Source organism: Hemibagrus wyckioides, linkage group LG26 (assembly GCF_019097595.1).
Source record: "Hemibagrus wyckioides isolate EC202008001 linkage group LG26, SWU_Hwy_1.0, whole genome shotgun sequence".
In the NCBI taxonomy this organism is placed as follows: domain Eukaryota; kingdom Metazoa; phylum Chordata; class Actinopteri; order Siluriformes; family Bagridae; genus Hemibagrus; species Hemibagrus wyckioides.
Window position 1 is genome coordinate 6,416,722 of NC_080735.1, and position 13,565 is coordinate 6,430,286.

General features: G+C 38.3%; 1 protein-coding gene across 7 annotated transcripts in view; it reads left to right on the forward strand.

The window, feature by feature from the left end:
• dmd (dystrophin) overlaps positions 1-13,565 on the forward strand; it is a 183,206-nt gene that overhangs the window by 95,122 nt on the left and 74,519 nt on the right. For 6 of the 7 annotated variants that reach the window (XR_009203704.1, XM_058380899.1, XM_058380897.1 and 3 more), the window contains 4 exons: positions 4-272; positions 2,207-2,353; positions 3,589-3,667; positions 3,784-3,844. Coding sequence is in view for 6 of the 7 variants with exons in the window: in XM_058380899.1 (XP_058236882.1) it covers positions 4-272; positions 2,207-2,353; positions 3,589-3,667; positions 3,784-3,844 (556 nt within the window). In the remaining variant the exon portion in view is untranslated. Of the gene's footprint in view, positions 1-3; positions 273-2,206; positions 2,354-3,588; positions 3,668-3,783; positions 3,845-6,954; positions 7,178-13,565 lie in introns of those variants that run through there. The other variant, XM_058380902.1, reaches the window with a different exon arrangement.

Genomic DNA, 13,565 nt, shown 5'->3' on the forward strand with positions numbered 1-13,565 from the left:
CAGTTGTCAGCTCAGAGGAAAGAATTCAAAATGTGGAACGCATTTTACGTAAGGAAGCAGAGGATATAAGCAAACTTTGGAAAAACCTGGGTGTAGCTGCAGCAGACTGGCAACAACAGTTGGAGCTAGCACTGGAGAGACTGCTGGGACTTCAAGATTCAGCAGATCAGTTAGAGTTCAAGCTTCAACAAGCTGAAATTCAAAAAAATTCTTGGACACCAGTTGGAGACTTGCTTATTGACAGTTTATGTGACCAAATCAGCATGGTCAAGGTTAGTAATTGGTCTCACATTATAATGATCTACATCATTCAGAATGAAAAGTTGACACAATTGAAATGAAATTATTGGGATCAGCCAGGAGTAGTACACATTGTAATTGATTTCAGAAGACAGTTTTAATGATGTTTAGAGAAGTTCACAAATAGCCTATACAATAATTTTAATGCATGTGCAGCAATCTTATTAATGCCACAAGGAAGTAATAGTTAAACATTCTGAGACTGCTCTTATTGAGATGAATCAGAGTCTATGTAACTATTCTAAGTTAAAGATTTTTAAGGCTTTGGTTTTCAGTAACAGAATAATACATTCAGTGGTTTGTTTGATATAATCTTTTTAATAATACAGTGGTCTGTTTATAAGCTACACTTCTTTGATATCTACACTGATTGCTTATTGTATCAGGTAATCTTACTATATAGGTCACTTTGTTAGTTATACATACTTTTGTTAGTTAGTAAAAACTGACTGTAGACTATATGACACAAACAAACTGACAATCTGACCATCTGACAACAAATTACCACAGGAAAATGCAGAGGGGTACCTGATACAATAGTCATTCAATACAGCTTCATGGTAGGGGTACCTAATAAAGAATGTGCTAAAATAAAAGAAATCATGGTTGTGATGGTAGATACACTATATTGCCAAAATTTTTGGGACATCTGCCTTTACATGCACATGAACTTTAGTGACATTCCATTCTAAATCCGAGAGTTTAATATGGAGTTGGCCCGCCCTTTGCAGTTATAACAGCTTCAACTATTCTGCGAAGGCTTTCCACAAGTGTTCATGGGGAATTTTTGACCATTCCTCTTGAAGGTCATTTATGAGTTCAGGCACTGATGTTGGACGAGAAGGTCTGGCTCGCAGTCTCCACTCATCCCAAAGGTGTTCTATCGGGTTGAGGTCAGGACTCTATGCAGGCCAGTCAAGTTCCTCCACACCAAACCCGCTCATCCATGTCTTTATGGAACTTGCTTTGTGCGCTGGTATGCAGACATGTTGGAACAGGAAGGGGTCATCCCCAAACTGTTCCCACAAAGTTATGAGCATGAAATTGTCCAAAATGTCTTGGTATGCTGAAGCATTAAGAGTTCCTTTCACTGGAACTAAGGGGCCAAGCCCAACCCCTGAAAAACAACCCCACACCATAATCCCCCCTCCAACTTTACACTTGGCACAATGCAGTTAGGCAAGTTTTGCATTGCACTTGGTGATATTAGGCTTGGTTGTAGCTGCTTGGCCATGAAAACCCATTCCACTAAGCTCTCTACGCACTGTTCCTGAGCTAATCTGAAGGCAACACAAAGTTTGGAGGGCTGTAGCTATTGACTTTGCAGAAAGTTGGTGACTTCTGTGCTTCTCAGCATGCACTGACCCCGCTCTGTGATTTTACATGGCCTACCACTTCATGTCTGAGTTGCTGTTGTTCCCATTTGCTTCCACTTTGTTATAACACCATTAACGATTGAATGTGGAATTGCCAGTAGTGAGGAAATTTCCCTAAATGGACTTATTACACAGGCAGCAACTTTTCACTGTACCACACTTGAATTCACTGAGCTCCTGAGAGCGACCCATTCTTTCACAAATGTTTGTAGAAAAAGTCGGCATGCCTATGTGCTTGATTTTAAACACCTGTGGCCATGGAAGTGATTGGAATGCCTGATTTGGAGAGGTGTCCCAAAACTTTTGGCAGTATATTGTAGCTCTTTCCTCTGAGTGTGTTAAGCTTTGCAGAAATAATTCTCTGAAAAAATTTATAGTATTAAATGAAACCTTTATATCAGGTTTCTCTGTTAAGGACTATGGTCACTCTTATTTATTGCAAGTTTGCTTTTGAAAATGCACATTGAAAATGTTAGATTTTATTCTAAAGTTGTTGTGTCTAATTTCCTCTACCTTTTTTAATTAACCAGGGATTCCAGGAGATGATTGCTCCGATCCAGGATGATGTAAATCAAGTCAACAAATTAGCCTCTCAGTTTAAAATGCCTGGTATTCAACTTTCTCCAGACAACCTGAAGAGAAATGATGATCTCAATAGGCGATGGAGACTTCTGCAGGTATACATTTTTTGAGAAAAAAGAGCTGAGTTTGCTTGAGGAGGTTATTTTAGATGTCAATTAATTAATATGTCGATAACATGACAACTCTAAAAGTATTTTTAGCATAAATGATAATGTTACTGATTTATCATTCCTCAGCTCCAGCAGACACTCCAATTCCATGCAAAGGTCGTCCTAACCATGAAAAAAAGTTGGACACACACAATCAGACCTGTACTTAATATATTTATTAGGGTATATGTTATTATATGTAATTGCCCTCATCGAATTTTATATAAATTTGATTTTTTTTTACAGCAACTATAAGGTGTGTGCAAATACAACAGTGGCATTTTTAAAATGGCTGTGTTCAACTGTTTCAAGAAGGGAAATAGATAAAGACTCATGGTTCTGACAAAATGTTATCATTTGACAATTTCCTGATTGACAAGGGGATGACAGAATTTTTTAAATTTAGCTTGCTTAAACAGCACAGCGATGTAAATTTTTAAGCCTTCTATTAAATGTGTTGGTGACTTCCACGGCCAGTTCAAGTCCAGAACATTTAAGAGGTTAAGATTATGCTACAAAAATACACTGATCATCATAGACTGATGATCTCCTCATAATGGCACCTGTTAGTGGGTGGGATATATTAGGCAGCAAGTGAACATTTTGTCCTTAAAGTTGATGTGTTAGAAGCAGGAAAAATGGACAAGCGTAATGATTTGAAGAGGATTGGAAAAGGAGATGGTCAGAGGGTTACATATGAACCTGGATCTGGGGAAGGAGGTTTTGTCTTCATATTCAACTATATCTATCTGGCATGATTGGCATTGGCATTATCTGGCATAATTTCAAAAGAACTAGTGCATTTGCATCTGAGTTTTGGAGTTTATTACAATATCAACAAAATATGAATATAAAATTTTGTGATGGTGCAAAAAAAAAATATGTTTGCTGTAAGTTCTCTTAGTCTGTTGGTTATTTCTACCACAAATTTACTGCATATAAACTGTAAATGAAATATTTGTGTTTGTCTTTGCACACTAGGTGCTTAAAACTGTTAACACTTAGAGGTTCAAAACACCCTGTTTATGCTCATATGCTATGATCACAAAAAATAGAAAATAATCCTCCTCTCTTTCCATCATTTCTATCTGCTGTTGTATTCTCTGCAACTTTTTTTTGTGATGAAAAATTTGTGATGATCAATGAATCACAAACTCACTTCAGTAACATATCTTTTTTAGATATCAGTTGAAGAACATCTGTCCCAGCTTATTGAGGCCCATAGAGATTTGGGAGAAAATTCTCAGCATTTTCTACAAGGTGAAACAAGTCATTTATGCATTTTGGCTTAGTATATGTATGTATGTATGTTTGTATTATTATTATTATCATTATTATTATTATACTGACCATGTAGATTTCTTTCCTGTTTACAGGGTCTGTGAAAAGTCCTTTTGAACGCTCTGTTTCACCAAACAGTGTTCCTTATTATATAAAGTAAGTATTCCAGAGATAGCAACTTTCATTAATTCACTACTTCTTCCCTTAAGTGTATTATGAACTGACACAAAAAATAACTAACTTGCACAAAAATATTAATGTTATTACTTTAAAGCAGTTGATGTCTGCTAGACTCCCAAGGACATACTGTATGTTATTCACTCACTGGGCTCCTAGCAGCTTAACATGAAATACCAAAGGGCAACATGAAGTACAAGCTGATATTACTGTTTTAATATACAGCTTTAGGAACTGTGATAGTTTAGAATATATTATTAGATACTTGAAACCATGTAAGTAAGGTCCTCAAAATAATAATATTATATTGTTAATTATTGTTATTTGGTAAAAAAAAAAAAAAAAAATACCATTCCTATGTTCCTCTGAACCAACAGTATGCACACACACACACACACACACACACACACACAAACAAACACAAACTGCCTGGCCAAAGTCACACGCTCTAATATTTTGTTTCAAAACCTTTCCTTTGATTAAGGCATGCATTTGCCATGGCATCGTTTTATGCAATGTCACAACATTTATTTCCTTCCAGAGATGTATTAATTTCTTGTCAAGATCATGTATCGATTATAGGAGCATATTCCAATGAGTCTTAATGGGGTTAAGGTTTGGACTCTGTGGTGGCCAATCCATATGTGAAAATTATATCTCATGCGCTCTGAACCTCTCTTTCACAATTTGAGTACAATGAATGTCACCTTGGAATATGCTCATGCCATGAGGGAAGAAAAAATCCATTGATTGGAAAAACCTGGTCATTCAGCATATCCAGGTAGTCAGCTGACCTCATTTTTGGGCACACAACATTGCTGAACTAGGACTTGACCAACTGAAGCAACCCCTGATCACATCACTGCCCCTTGTATGGTGAGCACTAGGTATGATGGGTGCATCACTTCATCCACCCCTCTTTGTAACTGGACTCTATTTTTACAGTGTCCAATATTTATGCTGGCTAGCAAAATGAAATCTTTTTTAACCAATTAGCCTCACTGATAAGGCAACACATATGTTTAGTCCCAATTCCTTGAGTTCTCTTCACACTTTGTTTGTGAAAATCCTCTTACTTTCACTGTTAAACATAGCAGTGAGTTTTACTATTGTTCCTACTGTTGGTTTAATTTTAACAAAATCTCTGATCACAATAATTCAAGATTTTTTTGTGACCACATTTCTTCCTCAAAGATGGTTCACCACTATCCTACCAGGTTTTAAATAAAGGACAGTTCTTAACCCAGTGTTAGCAGTTTGCATGATGAAACATATTAAAACATATTAATCACTGAGCTTCTTATCTAATGGAAGATTACCTATTTGCTTAGTACTGATTTATCTGTAGTTTTGTGTTTTTTTAGGGTCCTTGTCACTACTTGTAGCCTGAGGCAATACCTGTAGGTAGTCCAGCTCCTCCAAGACTACACATCCATACATGCTGTAGCATGAGTTTTGGTGTGTCAGCCAGCACACACAGTTTCAAGAGCATGGAGGAGTTACTAGGAGACACAACGAGAACTAGACAGGGCCATAGAAGGGCAACAACCCAGCAGCAGGACATGTGCAAAGAGGAACAGGAGGAGCACTGCCAGAACTAGTTTCTGGCCAAACTGTCATGAGGCTCCATGAGGGCATGAGAGCTTGACATCCTCTAGTGGGACCTGTAGTCATAGCCCATCATCATTGATTGGTATGTGCGAGAGAATACCAGCATTGGCAGGTCCTCAATTGGTGCCCCGTTTTGTTCATGGATGAGAGCAGGTTCACGCTGAGCATTTGTGACACGTGAAAGAGTCTGGAAATTTCATGGTGAATAATATGCTGCCTACCTGCACATCGTCCAGCATGACTAGTTTGGCAGTGAGGCAGTTATTTTCAGTAAATATCCTTAGAGGGTAGCACAGACCTTCATGTGCTAGTCAACGGTACCTAACAGCAATAAGGTTGAGGATGAAATCTTCAAACCATTGTCAGATTGAACTGGTGCAGTGGGCCCTGGGTTCCTCCTGATGCATGTCAATGCCTTACACCATGTGGCCAGAGTGTGTAGGCAGTTTCTGAATGACAAAGGCATTGATGCCATTGACTGACCCACACATTCTCCAGACATGATTTCACTTGAAAACCTCTAGGACGTTAGGTATCGGAGCATCCAACATTGCCAAGTAGCACCACAGATTGTCCAGGAACTCACTGATGCCCTGAAGTTCTGGAAGGAGATCTTTAATCTCTAATCTCATTAGGAGCATTCCCAGACATTGTTGGGAGTACGTACAGGCACATGGGGGCCAAATACACTACTGACTTACATTATGAGCTGCCATGCAAGTTGGATCAGTCAGAAATTGAATTTTTTACTTAGATTTTTGGTGTGATTTTGAATCCATCCATCAGTGTTATTTTTTATTGACCATTGTCATATCTTTTTGTTGTCAACGTATCAAATTACACAGCATCTAAGTAAAAATGTTAAACTTGAATATGTACCTTTTTGTTAGTAAAGAGTGTTTGACTTATTTGCACTTCCTTCGTCTAAACACTGGGTCTATAGCTCTGCCTATGTCACGTGTGACCTTTCGATTATGATTATGTAGTAACGTCGCGGACGCGCATCCCAGAACTAGTGCTAGACGAGCTTTTGTGGTTAAAAAGTATACAATTTTTTACTTTCTAAGAAAATGAGCAATGGTTTGGCTAGATAAGAGCCTTATTCCTGGGCTGGGATGGTTTAGAGCTCTTTGAAGCTGCATTTAAACTGTATTTTGGAAGATCAAACTAGCGGGCACCATTGAAGTCCACTATATAGAGAAAAATCCTGAAATGCTTTCCTCAGAAAACATAATTTCTTTACGACTGAAGAAAGAAAGACGTTCATGTTCATATCTTGGGTGACACGGGGGTGAGTAAATTATTTGTAGATTTTTGTTTTGGAAGTGAACTTCTCCTTTAATGTTTGGGCGTTTAATTTTTAACCCGTAATGTTGATATTGTTGTTGCTAGACTGCTGCTACTGTTTAACACTTTAGCCTGATAAACAGGCCCCCACTCGACAGGGCAGTAAAATACCTTGTAGCGAGCTTTTTCGCAGGATTCCTCAGTAAAGGCGTTTGGGGGAAGGGAGTGAATGGAATAGCTCCGCCTTCTCCGAGCAGCGGAACCTCGTGAGGAGATTGCAGGAAAATCTAATGCGTTTTCCTCCAAGAAGGGGGAATATCGAGACAGCCGCTGTCAAGAACATCGAGTTCTCAGATTCCAAGACATCGTTTGGATAAACTGTATAGCAAAAAGGATGAGGGAACAGTTGAGGAAGTAAGTGCGATCCATCAGTGCATCATGAAATGTCGATTAATATCCTGCGAAGGACACTGAAGGAGTTATAAGATCATGTTAGCAACGCTAGCAGGTTCACCTATTGTAGCCCGACAGTTTCTGTTGATTTTTACAGTTCAGCAGGTGCCTCTCCTTTCTTGTTGAGCAAATTCAGATATATTTCATGACTTTATTACATTCGTGTGCTTTGCTCTTTTCTGTTTGCTTTCTGTCCGTCGTTCTTCTGAGGACATCCTTCATCATATTGACGCATTGCCTCTTATAGATTTCAAATGATAGACACAGGAATCACTTGGCTCATTGATTAGTGGTGTCTTATAGTCTAATGTATTCAGTGTCATATTTAAACCCGTGGGGTGTTTTATTTTCATTTATTTATTTATTTATTTTGAAGAAGGCCTTTGTCTGGCTCCATATTATATCCATGTTTAAGGCTAACGCAGCTCATAATAACGGTGTGTTCTGTTGCTGCTTGCAGAGGTTTGTAATGATCGTGTATCTAGTAGCTGAATTAAATTTGGGTGTGTATTCACACCCACGGTCGAATAGACATTTTAGACAGCAGAGAATTGACGTACGTATTATTTATCATCGCCATCAGTGACGTACAGTTATAATATTTATGTCAGAGGCCACATACACTATGACAGCTCCTTCTGCCTTTTCCAGGGGTATGTTGGGGTCGATTGGTGGCTATTTGCTTGCTACAATACCATATTTCCATGTCTCAACTGTCTTACATGCTGCCAGAGATTCCATGGACATTTTCTTTTCATTTTAAATTTAATTTCATGGAATTCTCCACCCTGAAACACACTAAATATGTTTATATTTAAATATTTGTTATGTTCTTAGCAATTGTAGTGGCGATTCCTTGGTCAGTGCTGTGTTTTTGTTATTACTGAACAGTTAGTGGTTGTCTAGTGGACATCACAGTGTCCATTACAGTGTAGTTACAATGTTGTTTAATAGGAGTGAAAAACCAGCAATCACCAAAATAAGTGATAAAGGTCAGGTATCGCTGTTAAGTCCTTAAAACAGAAAACTGCAAACGTCTTTTCTCATTCACCATTTTCCACTGACATTCAATATAATATAAGAAAGGGACTAACATAGAAGAGGAGACAGCAAATGTTTGATTCAGAGTTATAGAATGCAATGCAGCTAATATGAGTCAGTTGAATTGAGTTATGGCAGAGATTTTGATCAGCTGGCTAAAGATATAGATGATAAATGCAGGGTCTTTAAAATTTAAGAGTTGAAATAATGGCTAAGTCACTATGGCACCACTATCGGTATTTACACAAACACCATTGTGGGAAAAGTAGGAAGCCTTTAACAAAATAAATCTTAGATGCCAGTAAAGAGCACATGTGAATTATAAAGATTAATATGCAAATCATTTTAGGGTGGATTTATTATTTTTTTAAAAATTTTAATGATGCATGCTTTTGAAAATATTAGTATAGCCATTTTCAGCAGATATGTTAGATATAAGATAACTTGTAACTTCATTTAACAGCATGCCTATTTTCATATAACAGCACAGCAGTTCTGGCTGTAAAAATGAATGATAGGCCAGTGTATTCATCCAAATATATTATTGTCAGAAGGAATTTTTTATATAATTTTTTTTATAAAAGAAGGTAAAATTGTTGATGCAGTGGTGTTTTTGTTAGTAGACAGGCTGCAATTATTCAGAGAGAGAGTCTGGTAAAAGAATTATTGTTTATTGTAGCTCTACACATCTTTAAACAACTAAAATTCATAATGTTGTTCTTTATTGAATTAACCATGGTAAGCATTAGCACTAAGTGGAATAATTACATTCCAGACCATGCTATTATATGAAAATTACAGCATGTTATTTTCACAGCAGTTTTTCCCCCACAGTTTTTTCCCCACCCCATTTTTCACTTTCCTGTGCTTACTGTTGCATTCACATTTGCTGTCAAATGGAATGCAATTGAGGATAAGCATATAAAGATTAGTAATATCATGTAGGTGAGGGTTTATATTTATTGCAAGATTAAACAAATGAATTTAAGATTTTTGTTAAGGTACAGCCACACTTGAGTCTCACTGAATCTGGGTTCAAGGTTAGACTCTGACCTTGTCCCATCATGGCTTGTGTGTATATTTGAAATTAGAACTGTTAAACGTCTCCTCACTCAGCATTTAAGTCCCTTATGTTACTTCTTTTCAACACTACACCAATCAGCCATATCATTTTGAGCAGTGAGTGGTGAAGTCACTATGGTACCTGTTAGTGGGTGGGATATTTTAGGCAGCAAGTGAACATTTTTTCCTCAAAGTTGATGTGTTAGAAGCAGGAAAAATGGGCAAGCGTAAGGATTTGAGCGAGTTTGACAAGGACCAAATTGTGATGGCTAGACCACTGGATCAGAGCATCTCCAAAACTGCAGTGGGGTGTTCTTGGCCTGCAGTGGTCAGTATCTATCAAAAGTGGTCCATGGGTCATGGGTGGCCAACACTCATTGATGCACGTGGGGAGTGAAGGCTGGACCCTGCTGTGCGATCCAACAGACGAGCTACTGTTAGTCAAATTGCTGATGAAGTTAATGCTGGTTCTGATAGCAAGATGTCAGAATACACAGTGCATGACGGGTCAGCAAAAGGGGGACCAACACAATATTAGACAGGTGGTCATAATATTATGCCTGATTGGTGTATATTATATGCCTTGTACACTCACTGCTGGGTTAAATGTGGAGAAAGGGAAAGAAAAAATTTGGCTGAGAGATGCATGTACAAACCATTGTCAATCCACCTATGGAAGCTGATATAGGAAAATTGTGACTCTGCTTCTTTGGTGTAAAGGTCTTTTCTCCAGACAGTAGCTGTGTATACAGCAAAAACAGTAAATTTGTATACAGCATTGATCATAATGTTTGTTCAGAGAGCAAAAAACTATTGTTATTATACAAATTGTGTAATTACACAGCTGTAAAATGTAAATTATAATAAACGTTAAAAAATAAATGTCAAATAATGTGCGAGAGCCATTCCCAGCAATTTTTTCTGGTTTAATTTTAAGATTATTATGATTACTGCCATCAAAAGCTGCACAAGGTCATGTGACTCAAGCAAGGAGACACAACCCTGATCAGAGCTAGTTTTTTTTGTAGATACTACTGCATAACTGGAACACCCCCATTACCTGCAGTTTTGGAGTTGCTCTGACATAGACTGTTCACTTTCTGCCTAATAATTCCCACCATTTAACAGATGCCACTGTAATGAGATAATGTTATTTACTTCTGTCAGTGGTTTTTAATGCTATGGCTGATTTGTGTGTACAAAACACATACACAGTATTTCTTTTACATATTTGTTTTCATGAGCACTTTTAATTAAGGAGTAATGAACCCAAGATGTAGTGTAGCGAATTGATTTTAGAAAATAGGCATGAATAAAATAAACATGCAGACCGTCAAGAAAGAATGTTTCAGAGCCAAGATTAAAACATTGGCTTCAAGGTACACTATATTGCCAAAAGTATTCTCTCACCCATCCAAATAATCAGAATCAGGTGTTCCAATCACTTCCATGGCCACAGGTGTATAAAATCAAGCACCTAGGCATGCAGACTGTTTTTACAAACATTTGTGAAAGAATGGGTCGCTCTCAGGAGCTCAGTGAATTCCAGCGTGGAACTGTGATAGGATGCCACCTGTGCAACAAATCCAGTCGTGAAATTTCCTCGCTCCTAAATATTCCACAGTCAACTGTCAGCTGTATTATAAGAACGTGGAAGTGTTTGGGAACGACAGCAACTCAGCCACGAAGTGGTAGGCCACGTAAACTGACGGAGCGGGGTCAGCGGATGCTGAGGCGCATAGTGCGAAGAGGCGCCAACTTTCTGCAGAGTCAATCGCTACAGACCTCCAAACTTCATGTGGCCTTCAGATTAGCTCAAGAACAGTGCGCAGAGAGCTTCATGGAATGGGTTTCCATGGCCGAGCAGCTGCATCCAAGCCATACGTCACCAAGTGCAATGCAAAGCGTCGGATGCAGTGGTGTAAAGCACGCCGCCACTGGACTCTAGAGCAGTGGAGACGCGTTCTCTGGAGTGACGAATCGCGCTTCTCCATCTGGCAATCTGATGGACGAGTCTGGGTTTGGCGGTTGCCAGGAGAACGGTACTTGTCTGACTGCATTGTGCCAAGTGTAAAGTTTGGTGGAGGGGGGATTATGGTGTGGGGTTGTTTTTCAGGAGCTGGGCTTGGCCCCTTAGTTCCAGTGAAAGGAACTCTGAATGCTTCAGCATACCAAGACATTTTGGACAATTCCATGCTCCCAACTTTGTGGGAACAGTTTGGAGCTGGCCCCTTCCTCTTCCAACATGACTGTGCACCAGTGCACAAAGCAAGGTCCATAAAGACATGGATGACAGAGTCTGGTGTGGATGAACTTGACTGGCCTGCACAGAGTCCTGACCTCAACCCGATAGAACACCTTTGGGATGAATTAGAGCGGAGACTGAGAGCCAGGCCTTCTCATCCAACATCAGTGTGTGACCTCACAAATGGAAGAATGGTCAAAAATTCCCATAAACACACTCCTAAACCTTGTGGACAGCCTTCCCAGAAGAGTTGAAGCTGTTATAGCTGCAAAGGGTGGACCAACGTCATATTGAACCCTATGGATTAGGAATGGGATGTCACTTAAGTTCATATGCGAGTCAAGGCAGGTGAGCGAATACTTTTGGCAATATAGTGTATGTCTTACCGTGGTGAAAATATTTCTATGTCCTTGAATAGGTAAATTGTTATTGGATTCGTAATTTCGTTCCACCACTTTTCCTGTCATACACTGTAAAAAAAATTCTGTAAAATAACAGTAAAATACTGGCAGCACAAACACCAGCAATCTACTGTAATTTAACAGTTCATACTGTGAACTTACTTTACAGTTTATTACTGTGGAAATGAAATACTGTAAAGTATTTCTGTAAAGTAACTGTAAAGTATTTCTGTATTTTCTCAATTTACAGTAAAATACTGGCAGCACAGATGCCAGCAATCTACTGTAATTTTACAGTATTTATACTGTGGATTATTTTACAGCATTTTTCTGTAAAAAGTAAATGCAGTATAATACTATGATTATTTCAGTTACCAGTAACAGTGTGGTTAATTTATAATAAAATAACCTAAAAGCTGAATCTTCAATCTTCAGTTAACAGTAGAACACTATTTTCTGGTCTACACACATCTGCTTAAAATACATTATAATAAGCAATAAACACTTCAGAAAGGATGTAAGTCAAAATAAAACTTTATTTAAAAGGGTAGAGTCAACAAATGGAAAAGCAAATTATGTCAAGTAACAAGCCAGAAAAACAAATTTCAGGTACAAAACAACTCTTAAAAATAAAGGCAATAAAAAAATAAATTACATAACTGAGGCCACCCCTCAACATCATGACTAACCTTACTCACCCTTACTGAGAATTACATGAAACATTACAGATTTTAACATTTAACATTATATTAATAACTTACATCAAAAATATACAATATTTTAGTAAAAAAAAAAACTTTTCCTTTTAACTGAGAGATGGATCCCTTTTGTATCATAACTTGTAAAACAAATTATATATAATTATATATTATAATTATATAAATAAATGTTTTTTTTAAGAACCTTTTTGAGGAACCTTTTGTTATGTCTGTGTGAGACAGAAACAAGAGTGAGCTCACTGACCTATATAAAGTCCCATTCAAAGTTAATGAGGTTCTTTAGTAGTGTGGAGACACATGAATTGACTGTGGAATATTTCTTCTGGACAATTGTCTGTCTTCTTTGAGACCTTCTTTCCCCGCATGGTCTTTGATCCTCTCTCGGGATTGATACTAATGAAGTGCCTGAAATTAGAAAAGTCAGACACTGAATGAGTGATTATCAGGAACACCTTCTAACTGGTTTTTAAACATTTTATATATTAGTACTGTATGATAGTGTGTGCGTGTATGATAGTGTGTGCGTGTATGATAGTGTGCCTGTATGGTAGAGTGCGTGTATGATAGTGTGCGTGTATGATAGTGTGTGTGTGTATGGTAGTGTGCCTGTATGGTAGAGTGCGTGTATGGTACTGTGCGTGTATGATAGTGTGTGTGTGTATGGTAGTGTGCGCGTATGGCAGTGTGCGTGTATGATAGTGTGCGCGTGTATGGTAGTGTGCCTGTATGGTAGAGTGCGTGTATGATAGTGTGTGTGTGTATGGTAGTGTGCCTGTATGGTAGAGTGCGTGTATGGTACTGTGCGTGTATGATAGTGTGTGTGTGTATGGTAGTGTGCGCGTATGGCAGTGTGCGCGCATGATAGTGTGCGCGTGTATGGT